The sequence below is a fragment of the Choloepus didactylus genome, chromosome 17 (assembly GCF_015220235.1).
Source record: "Choloepus didactylus isolate mChoDid1 chromosome 17, mChoDid1.pri, whole genome shotgun sequence".
Classification (NCBI taxonomy): Eukaryota; Metazoa; Chordata; class Mammalia; order Pilosa; family Megalonychidae; genus Choloepus; species Choloepus didactylus.
Window position 1 is genome coordinate 60,458,268 of NC_051323.1, and position 21,810 is coordinate 60,480,077.

At 34.1% G+C, this 21,810-nt stretch overlaps 1 protein-coding gene across 4 annotated transcripts in view; it reads left to right on the forward strand.

Annotated features, from left to right (window-relative positions):
- The window catches only part of MEMO1 (mediator of cell motility 1), a 158,648-nt gene that overhangs the window by 77,608 nt on the left and 59,230 nt on the right, over window positions 1-21,810 (forward strand). For all 4 annotated transcript variants that reach the window (XM_037807533.1, XM_037807532.1, XM_037807534.1 and 1 more), the window contains 2 exons: window positions 5,786-5,867; window positions 17,340-17,408. In XM_037807533.1, the coding sequence (XP_037663461.1) occupies window positions 5,786-5,867; window positions 17,340-17,408 (151 nt within the window). The remainder of the gene's footprint in view (window positions 1-5,785; window positions 5,868-17,339; window positions 17,409-21,810) is intronic.

The following is a 21,810-nucleotide window of genomic DNA, read 5'->3' on the forward strand; positions in this document are numbered from 1 at the left end:
AACTCCGGGAGACAGGGTGATAAAGTACCTGATTTATTCAACTTATTACTTATAAATTTCTGTACAGGACAGAGTTTATTTCTTAGGTTGGTTTGAACATTATTCGCGGAAGGATTAATAATGAAATACTAAGTATTGGGCAGTCTACTTTTATTTGGCTTTGTATTTTTTGCCTCTGTTTTGTCTCTGGTTACTTTACTTTAACTAGTCCTCAACAATTGAGTTTATAGATACCACTCCTAAAAGAATGAAGAAAAAGTGGTTGTGATTGTTGACCAATGTGTGTATGTGTGGGCTGGGGGTTTGTCATATGTTGTCATTATGTACATGGAGTGGGAAAAAAATATATATGGTACGGTTTGAGCAACACTGAAAAGCCCCCCAACCAAAAAATATCTCCCCTACCAGCTTGTCTTCATGCCTGAAATTTTCATTTTTCAGCCATTCTTTGAATTTAATACATTGGAGATTGTTAAGCTTCATGAAGACAGGTTTCACATCTGTCTTTCTTAATGCTATGATTCTAGCATGCAGCCCAGTTCTTGGCACATAAATAGCTGTTCCATAAATATTTATTCAGTTAATGAGTGAAGGCACATGCTATTTAACATTAAAATATTGCCCCACTTAACTTTACGACGTAATGGTTTTCAATAGCTAGTGGAAAATAAGATTCTAAGGTAATTGAAACACAGTTCAGATAGATTCTGGTACAGGTAAGGGATAGATCTAGAATGTGTCGTACTCTTTTTGAGTGTCCTTCTCTTTTAGGAACCTTCTTCATGTTCGAAAGTTTCAGGACTTCCTACATGACTGTAGTTACTCTTTATTATCTGTTGATTGAGAAATTGTATGATGACAAAAAGCTAAAAGAAATTTTATTAACACTTTTAAATTAATTTGTATTTTTAATCCCTTATGTGTGTTTGATCTTATTTATATAGAGTTTTTTTTGTAACTAAATCTTGACATGTATGTATATTTGTGGAGTCCTTCGGGTCCAAGACCCTTTTTTGGTTGGCAACTGTGCCGGTTTGAGTGTATTGTGTCCCCCAAAAGCCATTATCTTTGTGGTCTTGTGTGGGGCAGGCGTTTTGGTGATGGTTGGATTTGCTTGGAGTGTGCCCCACCCAGCTGTGGGCTATGATTCTGATGAGATGTTCTCATGGAGGCGTGGCCCCGCCCATTCAGGGTGGGCCGTTATTGGTGGAGCTATATAAATGAGTTGACTGGAGGGGGGGGAGAAAGAGAGCGCAGCTGGGAGTGATGTTTTGAAGAGAAGCAAGCTTGCTAGAAAGGAACGTCCTGGGAGAAAGCCGTTTTGAGGCCGGAGCTTTGGAGCAGACGCCAGCTGCCTTCCTAGCTAACAGAGGTTTTCCAGACACCACTGGCCATCCTCTGGTGAAGGTACCCGATTGCTGAGGTGTTACCTTGGATGCTTTGTGGCCTTAAGACTGTAACTGTGTAGTGAAATAAACCCCCGTTTTATAAAAGCCTGTCCATCTCTGGTGTTTTGCATTCTCCAGCATTAGCAAACTAGGACAAACTAGGAGTCCTTCGGGTCCAAGACCCTTTTTTGGTTGGCAACTGTTGATCTGTACTTGCTACTGGAAGTTGGCAAGTTTGCCGTCACCTCGGGAGCTTGTTAGATATGCAGAATCTCGGGTCCTACTCCGGATCTGTAGAATCAGAATTTGCATTTTAGCAAGCTCTACAGGTGGTTTGCTTGCACATTAAGTTTTAGAAGAACTTTATATAACACATGATAATTGTCTAGAGAAGGGTGGTCACAGTGGAATGCTGCAGCAGAAGACCCAAGGAACCTAAGAACAGTCTCAGGTCATGGAAATTTTTAGTTTGCAAAGAGGGATAGGAGGACCAGGCGAAACAGGGATAGAAACTGTAGAAAATCAACTTGGATTAATTTAAAACCAAACCTTATCTTAGAATGGTTCTGTTCATTAGTTGGCATAGGAATTCCTGAAAGGCAGAGGTTGTGTGTGTGCATATGTTTAGTATCTATGTGGTTTTGCTTCCATTCAAATAAACTTACTTGTGCAATACTGTTTGAATCCAGTGGGATTCACACAGAAGTGTTATTGGGTTGGCTCCCCAGTTGTCTGTTTTTTTTAAGGAAATAACCTTAGTGTTGATCCTTTGGGAACCTACTTTTACTATTTCACCTAAACAAGTAAATGCCCATTCATCCCTGTTAGGCAGGGCAAGGTCATACAACCATTGAGTAGTTTTGCTAGGATTTAAACAAAGCTTTTATTTTTTCATTCGTCAGTCTGCCTTCAAATCCAGTGATGTTTGAAAAACAAGGCACATATTTTATATAGTCTTCATGTATCGAGGGTACCATATTGCCAGCTATCAGCTAGCCTCTATGGAAGAAAAACTGAAAATCATTTTTCTCTTGATGCTTTATAGGTCAACAATTTAAACAACCATATGTAATAAATATATATATATACTTATTTATCTTATTCAAGGTAAGTGAGAAACTTGGAGTTCATCTTTTCTCTTAGGATCCATGTGAAGAAATTGGTCCTTTTACAGAAGGACTGATAATTTATTCAGATTACTGGAGGGAATTAAAGAAATGCAAAAGAAAGAGTGGCCAGATTGGGAGGTATTATTTTCTTTGCTTTTATCTGTTTTTTCAAATTTCTGGTTTGTAAACTTCCTGTGATGTGGAAAATTTTGGATTATTCTTATTAGAAAAAGTATGAAATTTATTAGGCAGCTAAAAATTTGATTTACTTTATAAACAGGAAGTAGTTAATAATGAGATTATTTAATATAAGCTTTTTTGGTAATTTCTCTTAAATTTAAATTTTCCAAATAAACTTTATTTTTAATTGCTAATCAGATTTTTAAAATATACCTCGGCAATTTACATATGGAACTGTCCATTATAAACTTGTTCATGCACATAGATCTAAACCGTATATAAAAGGAGTTCCAACTCAGCAGATGCTTAATCTCACTGGAAATTAGGGGAGTACAAATTAAAACAACAAAGCGATACTAATTCATACCCACGAAATTAAAAAAAAATAAAAAATCTGAGAATATCGTAGTGGTAAGGATGTAGGGAAATGGGAACTTTTAACCACTGCTGTTTGAAGTATAGATTGATCCCACAACTTTTGTGGGCAGTTTAACAGTGTTCTAGTTGAGTTGAAGATGTGCCTAGCCTTTGAACCAGAAGTTATAAGTTCTAGATAAATAACAGAGAAACTCTTAACAGGTGTTGAAATTCTTCACATCTGTGCATAAGAGATTTGTAGTGTTATGTTATCAGTGAATGTTGGAAACAATCAAAATGTCTTGTGAAACAGAATGAATTGGTAAATTTTGGTATATTCATACAATACACTAATACACAGCATTGAAAATGAATGAATTAGAGCTACATGTATCAACACAAGTGATTTTTGAAAACATCATTGAATAACTGATACAAGGACATATGCCAGAATATTTATATAATGTTTCAAAACATGCAGACTAATACCATATATTATTTATTGGTAAATGTTTTGATTTCTTAGGCTGCTCCAAGCAAATACAATGACATATATTGACTTAAAAAGTGGGAATTTATTTGCTTACAGTAAGTTTTGAGACTGTAAAAATGTCCAAATCAAGGCATCGTCAGGGTGATGCTTTCTTTCCAAAGACCAGCTGCCAGTGATCCTTGACTTCTCTGTTACATAGCAAGGCACATGGCAGCATCTGCTGGTCTCTTGCTTCCCTCTGGTTTTGTTGATTTCAGCTTATTGCTTCTGAGCTTTCTCTCTCTGAATTTCATTCTCTTATAAAGAACCCCAGTAACAGGATTAATACCCATCCTGGGTCACACCTTAACTGAAGTAGCTTCATCAAAAGGTCCTACTTACAATGGGTCCACACACACAGGAATGGATTAAATTTAAGGACATGTTTTTTCTGGGTTGTATACAACTTCAAATCACCACAAGTACACGTGTAGTAAAAGTACAATGGAATGGTGAAAGACCAAAATTCCTCTTAAGGAGAGAAGTGTATAATGAAATCATTAAGGGGTTCAAATCTATGTGTAATAATTTATTTCTTAATAAGGGATGATCTTAAGTAAATGAGGGAGAATGTTAAGATTTAATTTAATTGGGCTGTGGGTACTTTTTTTTTTAAATTATCTAGATTCTTTAAATATCTCATGATTAAAAGTTCAAAAAAAAGAGAACATGTGGCAAGAGGGAAGGTAATAACGAGTTTAATCTCTTCAAGAAGCTTTGCTTTAAAGAGGACTAGAGGAATGAAGTGTAGTGGGGGAACTCCATCAGTGTTAGTACAGCATATTTGAATGAAACAGTTGAGTAAAAATGGACATAATGGTGGGAACAGGGCAGGAGCAGTTCCTGAGGAGTCCTTGAGTAAGAAAAACAAGATGGGATCCAGTGCAGAAGTAGAGTGCTTGACTTTTTAATTTATTTTAATTTTTTTATTTTTTTATAATGCAGTTTTATTGAGGTAAATATTCACCCCATACAAACCATCCAAATTATACAATCACTGGCTCACAGGAGTGCTTGATAGGAGCAAGGACAGTTTGTTGAAACAGGAGAGGCAGCAGAATAAGTAATAGAAAGATAGTAATAGAAAGTAGTTCTCTTCTAAATTTAGGGTGCCTAAAGTCCAGGCTTACCTGGGACTGAGGAGTTTCCTAGCATACAGGATTTTAGTGCTAACACTGGCAAAATCCTGGGCAAATTGGTATGGTTGGCCACTCTACTCAGCCTTTTTTCTTGATGAAATAAAAAGCACTGTCATCTTCTGAAAGTGAGAAGGGGATGAAGGATATGTTTGCAGTTGAAGGTGAGAGAAGCTATGAGATAATTCTCTATCTTTAAGATGGAAGAGCAGATTGAGTAAAATGTGGTAGGATTTCCAAGCATTGCTAGGGGTCTGCTGAAATCTCTGGTTATAATTTCAAAGTGAGACCGGTACATATGTTACGTTTCTTTTCAGTCCCAGATAGAAGCACTGAGCTGTGAAAAGTTGGTTTTAACTAGGATTTGACTGTGATGGAACAAAGGAACAAAGGAACATGAGGCCATAGGCAAAGGAATGATTATAGAGTTGGATCATCTCGTCTCAGCGTGCATAAGAAGTGAAGAAAAGAAAGAGGATGGAGTGCAGTGGAAAAAGTGGTGGGGTCAGTTGTGGTCAGCAGATTTCTGGGAGTAAACTGGAAAGATAGGAAGTGAAGAGAGTGGGATTTTGAAATTGAGATTTTTTTTAGGTGATGTTGTTGGTCATTGATATGATCATGGGAATAGAGGTTGGTAGTGGGGTGGAGAAAAAACGCTTTAGATGTGGGAGTGATCAAGCTCATAGATATGATTTCAGTGATTAAGGCTAGTTTTGGTACTCTAAAAATACTCCATCAATTGTTTCATATTCTTACAGTCTTCTGCATTCTGTTTTTGTTTAAACACCAAAACACCAAATTGTAGATGACATTGATGTTGTTCTGGAGTAAAGACTGTTGTAAATAATTAAGTAAATGGATAGAGGCAGATTTTTAAAAATCAGCGTTAGGTCTTATATGGCTTGCTAACAATCTTGTAGTTGGTAAGTTCAAATATTAACATTCAAACTGATGATCCCACTGCTTATTAAGCTATTTTAATTCCAAATTGGTTCATGGAGGGCTTTGTGTCATGTTTGGTTATCTATAATACATTACTTGCTAACTCTAATTCTTCCCCCCACCCCCTTTATCTTTTTAAAGGACCTCAGCTGAATGCACAGCTAGAAGGTTGGCTTTCACAAGTACAGTCTACAAAAAGACCTGCTAGAGCCATTATTGCACCGTAAGTTTTAGGATTCTTTACCCTTTATTATTAGTAAAGATTGAATATCTACTGGTTGAACTAAAAATGAAAAACCAAGTGCTATACTGATCTGATGAAATTATTTTCAGTAATTTTCATAATTCCTGTGGCTTTCAAGAAACTCAAGAATAAAGGAATTAATTCTTTTATTGCCACAAGATGCATTAATTTCGATTTATTTTTGGTAGTAAAACTGATTTTTAAAGCACTGGGCTGTTTAGATTAGGTAAACCTGGAGATTTCAGTAGTAATTGTTATAAATGAATAAGTTCTATTTTAAACATTTAAAAGATCTACTTTAATCCAGCTACCTTTTAACTTATAATCAAAAAGATATATTAAGCATAATACAGTGCAACATGGAGGAACAGCAAGCAGATTTTGGGGGGAGGGATAAATTATTTTTTTAATTGTGAAAATCTGTCATTATTTTGTCTTTGCTTTTCAGAACACAGTTAATGATGGTGTATGTCTGTATATGAGCTCAGTTAATTTTGATATGGTTTCCAGTGCCAACCTTCAGAACACACTTTTATAAGCACATGTTAACATTTTTCTGAGAAGAGTGAAGGTTGGAATTTGTGCCATTTATCTCATAGCAGCATCTTTTATGTGACTTCTGTTGAGTTAAGTTTGGTGCCCTGATAAATAATAGTGATGATAATAGCAACCACTTATTAAACAATTAATATGAGTGTTAGATTAATGCTGGGCACATAATAAGTATTCCATGAATGTTAGCAATTTTATGTCGAACATTTTGTTAAATACTTCCTTTGTATGATCTTACTTAATAGATGCAGGAGCCTAACTCCACCACTTAAAAGTTGTGTGACATACAAGTTATTTAATCTCTTGTGCCTTCATTTCAGTGGTAAAGTTGAAATAATAATAGTAACTCCTTACAGTTTTTTTGAGTATTAAAATGAGCTAACCTGTATAAAATATTTAGCACATTGCTCTGCTATTATTTATTTAGTCATTCAGCAAATATGTGTAATACCCTTCTTAGTGCTGCTTTTTGAATAAATTGAAGTCCTTACTCTCATGGTGCTTTCATTTTGGTACTTGGGGGAAGACAGGCAGTAAACTATTCAATAATTATACTCTTTGTCAGATACTAATGGGTGCTAAGAAGAAAAAGAAAGCAGATAAGAAGATAGAGTGACAGTATGGGTAGGTAGTTGCTATTGTATAAAGGATAATAAGTAAAGGTCTCTCTGAAAGGATAACATTTGAGCCTGAATGAAGTGAGAGAGCAAGCTGTGCAGATAGATATCCAGGGAAAGAGATTTTCAGACTGAGGAACAGCAAGCACAGAGGCTCTGGGGCAGGAGTATGCTTACTGTATTTGAGGTAAAGTAAGGAGGCCAGTGCAACACGAGTGGTGTGTGTGAGGGGAGAAGTGATGGATGAGATTGGCAACAGGGGCAGATCATAAAGAGGTTCTGTAAGCCAGAATTAGGACTTTGGTTTTTATTTTGAGTGAGATGGTAAGTCATGAGAAATTTTGAACAGAGGACTGACCTGATCTGACTTAGATTTTAAAAGGATTACTCTTGCTGTTGTATGCACATTATATTTAAGGGAGAAGGGAGTCCAGTTTAGGAGGCTTATTAGAATAGTACAGAACAGAAATGACATGGTGGCTTGGACTGGGGGATACAGGTGGAAGTGATGAGAAGCATAGTGTTCTAGATAATGTTCCTAAGGCAGAATCAACAGATAGAAGAGTCAAGGATAATTCTTAAGTTTTGACCTGAGGAACTGGAAGGATGGAATTGCCTTTGTACTGATAAGTGGAAAATGGATGGAGGTGGAGAGTAGCTTTTGAGTTGTTGATTAGAATTTAGGGTTTGGTTTTGATCATGTCAATATCGAGACACCTATTAAATATCCAAGTGGAGATTTCAAATGGGCAGCTGGATATATGAGTCTGGGGTATGGGGAAGAGAGACAAGGTTTGAGAGAGAAATATAGGCTTTATTAGTGTATATATCACACGTTAAGTCTAAACAGGGTGTGGTTGTCTAGGGAGTAAAATAAAGATGGAGAGAAGAGGTTCAAGGACTAAGCCAGCATTTTAGAGATTAGGGTGAAGATGAGCATTTGTGAGGTAGGAGGAAACCCAAAAGTGTGTTGTGTCTCTGGGAGGCCAAGGGATGAAAATACGTCAGGAAGGATAAAATGGTCAACTATGTCAATGCTGCTGGTAGGCTGAATAAAACGAGGACTGAGAATTGATAATTAGATTCAGCAATGTGGACTGGTGACCTTGATAAGAATAATTTCTGTATTGTGTCAGGGATGAAAGCATTATTGGAGTGGGTTCAAGAAAGAATGGGTGGCCAGAAGGAAATACCTGAAATTGTTGAACTTTAGCCTTGATCTTTGATATGATTGTATAACCATATAATTTCCATCTTGTGACTGTGTGTTTGTAAACACCTTGTGACTGACACCCCCTTTATCCAGTGTATGGGTAGGTGAGTAATAAAGACATGCGTGGAAAAAAAATAATAGGTTGGGACTATGGGGAAAGAATACCCCTACATAATTTGTGGACAATAGTTAATAGTACTACTTTAATAATCTTTCATCAATTGTAACAAATGTTACTACTGTTAAAAAAATAGAATTACAAAAAAGTGCTATCATTAATTGTAACACATTTTCCTCGCCAATGCAAGTGTTGGTGGTGGGGAGGTGTATGGGAATCCTGTATTTTATGCATAATTGTTCTGTAAACCCTCAACTGCTCTGATAAAAAATTAAAAACAACAACAACAAAAAAGAAAACATGGGAAGAGAAGGAAATGAAGATAGGTTTCTATTGTTTTGAGAAATTTCACTATAAATCCAAGAAATAGGGCATTACTTATATGGGGATGTTGTAATGGGGGGGTGGATTTTTATTTAAGGTGGAGATATTAAAGTGTCTGTATATTAATGAAATGATCCAGCAGAGAAAGAAAAATTGATGGAGGAATAAGGGGAAGTTTGTATAAGTAAGGTCCTTTCTTGGGTGAGAGACGATGAGTCATATTTACAGTAACTCATGAGATAGTTGCTGTTATCATTCCCAATAATTTGTTGGTATTTGACTGTTATGGTCTGCTACCATCTTGAATAAAATGAGAGTTAAAATATGAGACCAGAATTGACTCAACATATAATTAAGTTATGGTTAGCTATTCATGAAAAAGTAGCCAGACTTGTTTGCTTCTTGTAGTTAGTTTTAAAGCAAATTAAATTCTTCTGACTCCTCCAAAGATACCTGCCTATGTGTCACATAGATTAGAATTCATTAGGATTGATCAATGAAATATTTGTCATTTTTCTACCTCAAAAATTATTTTTAGAAATCATAGAAGATAAAGTTTGGCTATATTTAAAGTTTTCATGTTAAAAAATGAAAATTGTCTGTATATACAAATATAACCACAAAATCACTGTATAGCATAATTTGTGGACAATAGTTAATAGTACTACTTTAATAATCTTTCATCAATTGTAACAAATGTTACTACTGTACATTGATTGTTCTGTAAACCCTGAGAGTTGAAATGTTTGAGCTGAAGTTACAAATTTATTGACTTCTAAAAGATGATTGCCCACTTATCCCAGGTTTCAAAATGATTATTTAAAAACAGTTTGGCTTTGATGTGCCTGTTTCTGCTATACAGTGATTTTGTGGTTATATTTGTATATACAGACAATTTTCATTTTTTAACATGAAAACTTTAAATATAGCCAAACTTTATCTTCTATGATTTCTAAAAATAATTTTTTGAGGTAGAAAAATGACAAATATTTCATTGTTATGTAGTATGAAAAGATCTTTAGAAGAGCTTGCTCATATAATATTTATACTTACAGAACTTATTTTAAGATTTCTATGTTTATTTCAAATCATTTCAAGTCTATGAAAGACATACTTCAAATTTTATAAATTCTAACTCTCTAAGACCAGCTTTTCTTAGACTTTACTTTCATAGACATAAACCATATTAGGGGACCTTTGAAAAACAAACTCAGAACCTAAATATATTTGTAACTATGCAGACTGTGAAACGCACACTTTCTGAAGTGCTTAAACAGATTGCTTATTTTTATATTGATATGGTTTAAATAGAATAAATGTTCTTGAATAAATATTGAGCCAAAAATTAACTATTGATCAATCCTAATGAATTCTAATCTATGTGACACATAGGCAGGTATCTTTGGAGGAGTCAGAAGAATTTAATTTGCTTTAAAAATATTCTATGGTTGAATTTAGAACTGCCTCATTTTTCTTGAGGCTTAGGGAATAGAAAGTGGCCAGGGTTTATATGGAAATGATCTCATGAACTAGGAGTTCCAAAGACCTTTCTACCCTGACTGCCCCACACCTCATGCCAATCTTCTTGCTTGTTTTACAGTATGGAGGAGTTTCTGGGCAATCCTTAGAATGGGGCTGTACAGGCATGTGTTACCTAAGAAACTTCTTATAGCATATGAAAACATAATCAGATAACTTGGGAGGGGGCTTATTTACATGAGAAAAAAAATTTTTTAACTATAAAATAGACCCTATGGAAATTGACCCTCCCCCCATTTTAAATGTATTGATTTGAAAATAGAGTTTGAAAATCAAATTTTAGATAGTAGTTAACCTTGTAGGAATAAAATGGGGGAAGGATATATTCACTTTTCATTATTTACCTTTCTTTATTGTTTGAAGTTTTTTACTGTGTGCATGTATTACTTTTAAAATAAAAACTAGTTTAAAAATTTTAAAGCTAAAAAACATTTATCTATCCATCTTTCCACCCATCTATCTTATCTGTCTACTGTTGAAGCATACCTGTAGAGCTCTACAGTATATATCACGAAACAGTGAATCTTCAAAAATTATGTACTTACTTAGGTTACTAGGGATGCACAATTTGTTTATGTCTAATCCTTATTTATATTAAGCAGTAGGGTATTCTTGGCAATATCTCAAATGCTGCATATTCTAGCCTTGAAAAAAAATCTAGATATGCAACATTGTGGTTAGTTTATTCTTATTTGCCTTGAGTAACTTTAATAGCTTTCTTTAGCTCATAGTATTATATATGTAATATTTCTGACATTTAAAATAAAATGTTCTGAAGAGTGAGTAGCTAGCTTAGGCATTTCTTGGCACATAATCACCTACTGTTATCTTTTATTGATGCATAGAGGCCATCAAACAGGACCTTTGAAAGAAGAATAAAAGGCTAGGTACAGCAAAATGAAGTTGAGAGGGGCAATGTTTTGGCTGCTCCTTCTACAAACTGTTTAGGGCCTGTTACCAAGTTTATCTATTCACAAGTGTTTTATGACTTAGTTTCTTGCTTTCTAGACCTCTTACCTTAGCTCAAGCAGCTCATAGATTATAGACTGGAGGACATCTTATTTCATTACTCCAATATTTTTATTTTGCATTTTAAGTAGAATTAGAGCTACTAGAACCTGACTTTGCTGAACCTGAGTTAAGTATTCTATATCCTCTTTGATGAAAAGCCTCACATTATTTCCTGTGTTCTCTTTGATGAAAGGTCTCACATAGAATGCATGGGAGACTCTTGGCTTTCACAGTTGATACTATTCACCTTTGACCTAGAAAGTCTTAAAATGAACAAGTAAAAGTTCATGCCATGTAGTAATTGGTATTTTTCCTAAAGTAGGAATTTGAATTATATACACACTAACTAAGGTTGCTGTGTGGGAAACTGTCACTTAACCAGTGAATGATCATGGACTGTGTGGTCTTGCATCCTCATTTGATTGTAGGTCTCTTGGGGAAACAAATTCTGGAGGGTCAGGAAAGGCCTTGCTGATGTAAAGTTCTGCTGTGTGGAAATAACAGAAGTTAGCGTACTCGCTGTTAAAAGAAGGATCACTTTTTAGAGGTGTGGTTTCAGTCTAATGACACAAATAATAGGTATTAAATTAGAATTTTGTATTTTTCACGAGAAGACATGTTGCGGGTCAGAGTTACTTAGAAAAGCTAGTGGGTATAACTTTTTGCCTTAAGGATTTTAAGATCTGTAAAAGATTACGTGGGACACATTTTTGTGATGTATATTTGAATATCTAAACTTCGAATTTTCATTGCTGGTCTGACTTTTATGCACAAAAGAAAAAAACCTTAGGTGTTCCCTTAGCGAATCCTCCTTTGTTATGGGTAATCTCTTGATGAAACCTTGTTTTTACATATATGTAGAACCATAGATTTTGTTAGCAAGAGAAAGATACAGGAACAGAGGGTCAGTGACAAAATGTGATGGTTATTACTATGGCTTTCTCTTTTACCATGTATCTGGGCCAGGATAAAGGAAAGTGTTAGAAATTCTCTTTGACTATGATCTTGCTCCTTTCATGAAGTAGAGTTCTTTATGGTGGGAGTTAAGTAGGGTAGTACACTCAGTGATTTTTTTTTAACACTCTGGAATAGATTCTCTTTTAAACTCTCCCTCTATACAGTTATTTTCTTTACTTCAAGCAGACTTCTAAGCCTTCAATTTCAGAAAGAACTAAAATTATGAAATCTTGAGTTCTGTTGTAAAACTATATTTACCTCAATTAATTATGTTTTCAAATCTCATTCTTCCCTGTAGTCTAATAGGATATATGATTATGTAAGTGGTTTTTCAATTCTAGGCTTGTTGATCTTCCTACTTCATGGACTTCTTCCCTTCTTCTTTGAAACATGTAAAGGTCTCTTTGGTGATTAAGAGTGTGAGCTCTGGAACTGTGTTGCCTGGCTTTATTTAAGTCCTGGCTTGGCCACTTACTCTTTAAGGGAAGCAAATTTCTTAACTTTCCTGTTTTAATGTCTTCATGTATAAAATGAGAAAAATTCTATCTCGTGGGGTTGCTGTGAGGATAAATGAGTTAATTCTTTAAAGCACTTAGAGGAGTACCTGTCATATAATATGCATTCAATAAATGTTAGTTATTACCATTATCATCATTATCATCTCTGATACTTACTCTTGTCACTAAGATCTGTCAGGTCTTCATTTTTAAACTTCATAGTATTCATTTCTCATTTCCCACTGGCACTGATGCCATTGTAGACTATGTCACTGCTACCTCATGCTTGGATATGTATTGCCACAATTTCCAAGACAATCTTCTCTTACCACCCTTCTGCATCTAATCTTTCTAATGTGCTAAAGTTTTTTAGTCCCAGGCTAGTAAGTTTCATACTTAACAGCCTACACGTTTTTGTTTTCAGTATCTTGTTTTATCAAGCCCGCTCCTTTGCCTGGATCCTGTTTGGCATTACACCTGTTCCACTCAGGCCAGTCTTGTATTCGCTTATCTACACTGTGCATTTGGGCATTTGCTCATGTACTTCTTTCAGCCTAGAATGCCCTTGCCCTGATACTCTTACTATTCAAATCCTACCTATACTTCAAGAATCCAACTTTTCTAAAATGACTTTCTGACTCTTAAGAATTGAGCTTGGGCAGGAACAAGATGGGTAAAACAGAGAGACTCAGATTACGAAGATTGATTTCAGATCAGAATATGGATTGGGGATTGGGGCCTTTAAATTTCAAGGATGGCAAATAGGAACTAAAGTCTGAGAAACAGACCTAAGTTGGAAGCACCAGTTTAAGGCATAAGGATTGGGGGAATGGGTGGATGGTATATAGGTGACCACTGAGAGCAAAAAGGTGTTGAAAATCTGAGATGTTGTTGGGTTTAAGACAGACCAGGGAAAATCCAGGTGGACCACATAGTTTTTAAGGTCCACATGGACAGGAGAGATGCATACTTCTGAATTGATAAGGGATCTTGTAATGTTAAGAGTGGGAACAGGTGTTAGGAATCTGAGGCAGTCAATATGGGGATCTCAGGCCCTGGTGACTAGAGAGATAACGGGGATAAAATGGAGCACCTGGTAAGGCTAGATTACCAAGATCAGTACAGGATGACAGCAAAATTGAGTGTGCTAATCCAAAGAATTTCCTTCTGTCTAAATTCAAAACTAGGTTGTGAGCGTATTGCTGTACTGTGGTAACTTGATAGACTGCCTTGCAAGAAGTATAGGGATAGAACTACTGCTATTGGTATGACCAGTAAAGCCTTCAGTGATTTCATTGTGCTTGTTCTATATCCCATAAACTTCTGAGTAAACACACTACTATCTTGTATAGCTGTGCTTGAATGTATGTGAGACTCTTTTTCTCCATTCATATATTAAGCTAGTTGAGATGAGGACCATTTTTAAAAGAATAGCTTTAATATGATATGATTAATATGCAACAAATTGTACAGTTTGGTAAGTTTTTATATTTATATACCTGTGAAACCATCTTGACCATCAGATAATGAGCATATTCATCACCACAAAAAGTTTTTGCCTTTTTGTTCCTCTTTCCTCCTGTACCACTCTGCCCCCTCTGTGGCATCTGCTGACATACTGTCATTGTAGATTGGTTTGTGTTTTCTAGGGTTCTATATATAGATGGAATCATACAGTATGAACTCTTTTTGTTTGGCTTCTTTCACTCAGCATAATTATTTTGAGTGTACCAATAGTACATTCCTTTTTCCTGCTAAGAAATATTCCATTGTATGGATATACCATAATTTGTTTATCCATTCACCTTTTGAGGTTGTTTCCAGTTTTGGCCTACTACAAATGAAGCTGCTGTGAACACTTGTGTACAAATCTTTGTGTGGCACATAATGCTTTCATTTCTCTAGGGTGGATAGGCTGGGTCATGTACAAGGAGTTATGTTTAACTTTTTAAGAAGTTGCCAAACAGTTTTCCAAGGTAGTTGTACCATTTTACGTTTCCACAAGCAGTATATGAGAGTTTTAGTTCTTCCACATCTTTTCCACACTTGAGATGGTCACTTCTTTTAATTTTAGCTATTTTAGTGATGTGTGATGGTATCTCATTGTAGTTTTATAATTTGCATTTCCCTAATGATTGATGGTGTTGAGCATCTTTTCATGTGCTTATTAGCCATCCCAGTATATTCTTTGATGGAGTATCTGTTCACATCTTTTGCTTATTTTATTTTTTAATTAAGATTGATTCACATATCATACAATCATCCAAAGTATACAATCCATTGATCACATTACCATCATATAGTTGTTCATTCATCACCCCGATCTATTTTTTTTTTAACATTTTCCTTGTACCAGAAAAAGAGAAAGCAAGAATGAAAAAAAGGGTAAAAACAGAACACCTAAATTGTCCCCCCTACCGCCATTCTTCCTTTAGTTTTTTTTTTTTTGCCCGTTTTTCTACTCATTTATTTTAAAAATTTGGATGGTTTGTTTTCTTACTGAGTTTTAAGTTTTTTATATATTCAGATATAAATTCTTTTTCAGATATATGCTTTACATATATTTTCTCCCAATGTGTTTTTATTTATTTATTTATTTAATTTACTGTGTGTTTGTTCCTAAATGCATTCAGTGACATAATGCTTGAAATTAACCATGGTGGGAATGATTTACTCCACAGAAATTGGCAAATGCAATGGATCAGGGCTTGATTCATAGGGCTTGATTTATTGTTTGTCTGCGTTTAAGAAAAATAATGGGAGAAAATGTTAATAGTAATGCGGATTAATCTTAAAATTATGACACCTGTAGTCTTTAATTTATGATTAGCACTAAAAAAGTGAGGAAATAATCTTTCTAGTATTCAAAAAATGTTATCCTATGAGCAAAGAAGTCATTCAAGTCATTGACTAATGAGTGAAATTCAGGCATATGTCTTCATTGTTCTACTTGTTTGTCATTGCAACCATAAGTTGTCTATGGATACAAGAGTTCAGCAAAAATTAGTGAAAGTATTCTGTGATATTCAATAGATAATATGGAATTTACAATAAAGAGTATTTTATCATTATTTGTAAGTTGTGTGATACATATACTTTTTTTTAATATTTATTTTATTGAGATATATTCACATACCATGCAGTCATACAAAACAAATTGTACATTCGATTGTTCACGGAACCATTACATAGTTGTACATTCATCACCAAAATCAATCCCTGACACCTTCATTACCACACACACAAAAATAACAATGATAGTTAAAGTGAAAAAGAGCAATTAAAGTAAAAAAGAACAGTGGGTGCCTTTGTCTGTCTGTTTGTTTGTTTCCTTCCCCTATTTTTCTAGTCATCCATCCATAAACTAGACAAAGGGGAGTGTGGTCCTTATGGCTTTCCCAATCCCATTGTAACCCCTCATAAGCTACATTTTTATACAATTGTCTTCGAGATTCATGGGTTCTGGGTTGTAGTTTGATAGTTTCAGGTATCTACCACCAGCTACCCCAATTCTTCATAACCTAAAAAGGGTTGTCTAAATTGTGCATCAGAGTGCCCACTAGAGTGACCTCTCGGCTCCTTTTGGAATCTCTCTGCCACTGAAGCTTATTTCATTTCCTTTCACATCCCCCTTTTGGTCAAGAAGATGTTCTCCGTCCCACGATGCCAGGTCTACATTCCTCCCTGGGAGTCATATTCCGCGTTGCCAGGGAGATTCACTCCCCTGGGTGTCTGATCCCACATAGTGGGGAGGGCAGTGATTTCACCTTTCAAGTTGGCTTAGCTGGAGAGAGAGGGCCACATCTGAGCAACAAAGATACACATACTTTTTATCTCAGTGATATTTATAATAAGCTTATGTATATATGTATATGCATAGATTTTGTGTGTGTCAAGAGTGAATTGTTAAACATTTATCAGCATACCATTGGTCACATACTAGTAATTAATCACCAAGGGACCTAGCTCTAGACTCATGTAACTAGCCATGAATCAAGAAAGAAAAATGAGGCTAGGAAATAAAGTCATTTTACAGGTGATAAGAGAACCAACCTAATGCTGAGACTGGAGAATAAAAGAAAAAGCGTAGCAGAAAGAGAAAATGAAAAGTTTAAGACAAAGAAGGCCAAGTCAGTTCCCATACCACCAAGACACAGAAATTGAGCTGTTAGTTGTAGGCTGTTTTGTTTTTTCTGATTTGACTTCCTGTGGGTCTCATCGTTCTTCTGTATTAGGCTGCTAATGCTGTTGAAGAGGTGTGTCAAAAACAGATATTGGTACTGTTACACATTAGCAAGTTCCAGTAAGCTTTGAACTCCAAATTTCATTATCTTTCAGATGAAAATGTATTACAAAATATTTTTAAAGTTTAAAATTGGAACATGGTATAGAACATGGTGTACTACCTATTATCCTCTTGAGGTTGCATCATGGGCTACATTGCTTTTTTTGTATTTTTTTTGTTTTTTGTTTTTGTTATTGTGGGCCACATTGCTATTTAATGTGTATACTCAATTCTGTTGTGTTTGCCATAATTGTATTCCTTTCAAAAGTTTTTTTTTTCCCAGAGTATCTTGATTTTAAACGTGATGATTAAGTTTTCAAAAATATTTTGTTTTGTAGCCATGCAGGATATACGTACTGTGGGTCTTGTGCTGCCCATGCTTACAAACAAGTGGATCCATCCATCACGTAAGTAATATAGTTAGATGAAGTTTTGTTTAAGTGGGAGAAGTTTGGAGGGCATATAGTAATTGTTATAGAAATAATTTGTTTTCTATTCTTGATTTCATTAGGAATTTGCCTTTTTATAAATTTGTTTATACATTATAAGGCATAAAATAAAATAGTATTTTAAAAGCGTTAATGCTATTTTACATTGTCTGAACACTTAGTTTTTACTTTCCCTTTGGTTTGTAAGATGTTTAGTTCTGGAAATATTAGAAGGTTAAATATTTTGGTTTTTTGTTTTTCTTTGAAAACCTGGAGATGAGCAGTTTAAAGAAATGTGTAAAGCCCTTTGTTCTATTTTAATCAATTTGAAGTTTAAAGTACCTTGTTGTACTTGTTATTATACTTGTGGTTAATGAAAGAAAGAATACTTTCTCATTGAATAGATAACTTACCTGAAATATTTTCAAAATGAGCAGTGAAATGGTGTTTGAAGGATATGCTAATATAATTTATAACACTAACAAATCAATGATAGCTCTGAAATTAGTGCCTTTTTTGTTTTTTTTGTTTTTTTTTTTAACCTTCCTGGCATATTGAAGCTGATGAAATAGTATACTACTCTGAATTAAGAAACTGGTTATCTTTCAAAACTTCTGCTGAAAATAGCCATCCAGATTAGTTTGCTGACTAGCATTTTATTTGAATAGTTAATTTACTAATTACGAACCAGTATCAGAATCCAGTCTATATTGCCAGATGTAACTCACAGTGTAAATGGGTAAAATAATCATTCCTTAGTTCTATCAAATGTTGATTGTTAGGTAAATATGTAGTAGTAGAGATATAGTATAATCCTTCAAAAGAAGTAACTCACAGTATCCATGAGTTTAAAAAGAAAATCCTACCCTACAGTCCACTCTTTTGCCTTTGAGCTATTTGACAAAATTTTAAAAGAAAAAAACTGCCCATTGGTTTTAGGTAGTGTTTTCTGCTGCACGCTGTACCATGCTTTTATTGAAAATTAATTTTAGTAAGGTTTAAATAATGAACAAAATTATAATATTGCTAAATTGATAAGGTTTTGGTAGCTTTGCCTTATAATGTTTTCAGAAGAGTAATATTTTTTGGTACATATGTAATATGCAATCTTACCTAATTTCACAAATAAAAGCAAATAGAAATTAGATTGGAAACATTTTCAGGAACTATCTTCATTTGATCCTGGCTGTATAAACTAGCTATAATTAAGTTTCGTTTTTAGAACAGTTTTTTCCAAATGTTTCTGTATTTTACAGAATTTTTATTGATGATATTGTGGGCTGAAGGGATACCCCAGAATTAAATTTGGTCTAGGAATACGTAGATATATATCACATGGAGTCTATATTATTAGAATGGAAAACATGTGTTAAACAAGTTGATGGAAATGGAGACTGGAGAGGAAAAGGGGAGAAAAGAAGAAAACAAAGGACGAAGAGGAAGAAGATAAAGGAGACCAGTGGAAAGAGAGGTGAAATGATGGGTGATAAGTTGATCAGCTTAATTTTTGTAGTTAGTATAGGAATAACTCAGTTCTGAATAAATAAATGTGAAGGTCTAAATGTAAAAATAATAATTTACAGTCATAGTGGGATTTTCTTAAAATTGGCTCCCCTGGGTATTCCAAGGTTTTCAGAGTCCTTTGGAAAAAACAGAGAAAGAAAACCCTTTTAGGAACTACCAGAAGTATAGAGAAAAAAATAATAACAGTTGGTCTGAGAGAGAAGGTTAACTTCTATAACACCAGTTTCTACTCTTACCCTCTACTATATAATCCATTCCTTATGTCAGCCAGGACCAACTTTTTAAAATGTTAAGTATCATGTTACTTCTTAGTACTTAAAAATGATTTGGTACAGATATAATTTTAAAAAGTCATTACAAATAACAAGTGAAAAATTGTTCCAGAAATGATGTTGGAATACTGACTGGCAGGATGGGAAAAGAAATCAGTTTATGTTCTTTAGTAATAACATACATCACACTAATTACTAACTATATAAAGGGGTTAAACTAAGTGGAAGTGAATTTCAAGTCAGGTAATTTGGAACAAAATATATCTAAATGCTTGTGAGACATTACTGGAGAGGTTATTAAAGTGATAAAATGATATCTTTAATAGAAAGATTAGATTTCATTAAAAAATAACTTCTATGTCATAATGTAACCAAAATAAGCATTTAACAGAATGGGAAAAACATTTACAAAAACAATGGCAAAAAAGGATTAACATTATCAAGAACAATAAGATAGCTCTTAGGACTCAGTTGCTAAATGGCCGAGAATATTAACTGCAATTGTAAAAAAGTAAACATGACTAATAAAAGAAAAGTGGAAATATGTTCTACTTGTCTACTGAAGAAAAGGAAATAAAAAATTGGTGAGATGCCAATGTAATTTAACAATTTGAAGAGCAACTGTATAATCCCCGTAATCCATATTGGCTAGATTGTGGTGAAATAAGTGCGTGTTTGTTTGTTCGAAATACATACTTTTATTGGAAAGCAATTTGTTAATATATGTTACGAGCCATAAAATGTATATAGTTGTTGACTTAGAAATTCAGCTTCTGACAATCTTATCCGTTAAGATTTTCACAGCAGCCTTATTTCTTAAAGCCTAAATTTTTGAGTGAATTGATTAAATGAGTATGAGTTTATATTCAATGGAATGTTATGTAGCTATTAAATTTTATGGTTTTGAAAGCTTTGTAGTAATTTGGAAAGTGGTTATAGTATATCTAGTGGAAAAAGTAGGGTATAAAATAGTGCAAAATTGAAAAAAAGAGCTTTTAATATGAGGTAAAATAGATACAAAGACTGAAAAGAAAAAAGAATGGTAATGGTGATGTATAGATGTGCTTTTTCTCTTATGAAAAATTGTTATATTTTATGGTGAAAAAAAGTATAAAACTTAAAAGTATATGTATAAAAATGATTATGAGTTGGGGAATCTAAATGGTCTTGAACTGACAGAATGGTTTTTAGATTTTTAATAACATGGGTCAGAGTTTAACAAGAGTGTCCTTTTCATAGTAACCATTAGGGCCTACAATTTAACTGGTAGTGTGAGAGGGTTTACAATGTGATAACCATGCTTATTTCCAAACATCCTTGCCCGGTTAATTCTATAGAATTTAAGTGCTGCTCTCAGAGGGGAAATGGTTGAATAAATTAAAGCATATTTATTAAAAAAAAATTTTAGGTGCCTGTTATGAGCCAAATAGTGTGGTAGTGCTGGAGCCTAGTGATTAATAAAACAGACTTGATCGTGGCTAGTATAAGTTTGTGGGTGAGATGGATATTAAGCACATGATAATAAAAATAGATTTGTACTTAAAAATTGTGATAAGCCCTGTGAAAGTAAAATACGGTGGTTCTCAAACTTCTTGGTCTCCGGAACACTTGATATTCTTAAATTATTTGGGACACCACAGAGTTTTTATTTATGTGGGTTTCATTTATCACTGTTTCTCAAATTAAAATTTAAAATAAGACATAAAAGATAATTTTAAAAAATAACAATAATAAATCCATTATAGATTAACATAAATAATATTTTTTAAAAATGAAAAATAAATGTTTCCCAAAACAAGAAAAGGTAGGGGCAGTTGTGGCACAGTATTACATTTTTACAAATCTCTTTTTAATGTTTGGCTTCATAGAAGACAACTGTATTCTCATATGTGCTTTTGCATTCAATCTGTTGTTTTGGTTGAAGTATGTGAAGAAAATCCAGCCTCACAGGCTATGTAGTTGGAAAAAGAAGAAGAGTATTTTAATAGTTTTTTCATGTAATTGCGTATATCCTTCTTTGATATTGCATCAGAACTCAAGTAGTAGTAAAGATTAGTTATGATGTGAAATCTAAAATTATATCAGTGAACCTTTTTATTTTTAAAAGATTTAACTATGATGTGAAATCTAAAATTATATCAATGAGACATTTGTACTTTGTTAAAAACTATTGCTTCTGTCTTGCAATTTGAATGAATCTTTTACCCTTGCTTGATTTTGTAGCATGATGCATAGGATATTTGGAAAATATTTGTTCACTGAGTTATATAGATCTTTCCAATATTGACATTTTATCATGGAATATAAAAAAATCACATTTGTTAATTTCACCACCAATTTCATCAGAAAAATTCTTAATTATTGGGAAGCTGTCAAGTTCACAGTGACACAAGTTTTACAAACTTCTGGTTTGCACTTGAAAGCTTGAATTTTATTTTTGAAAACAATTATATCAGTTTTCTTTGAAAACCCACTTTATTCATTTTCAAGAAAATTTCTCTCAAATATCCAAGTTGGAAGAACCATTGCTTGTCTGTCAGTCATTGTTTGAAGTAAAAATTGTATTCCTTGAAGAAAGTGGCTAG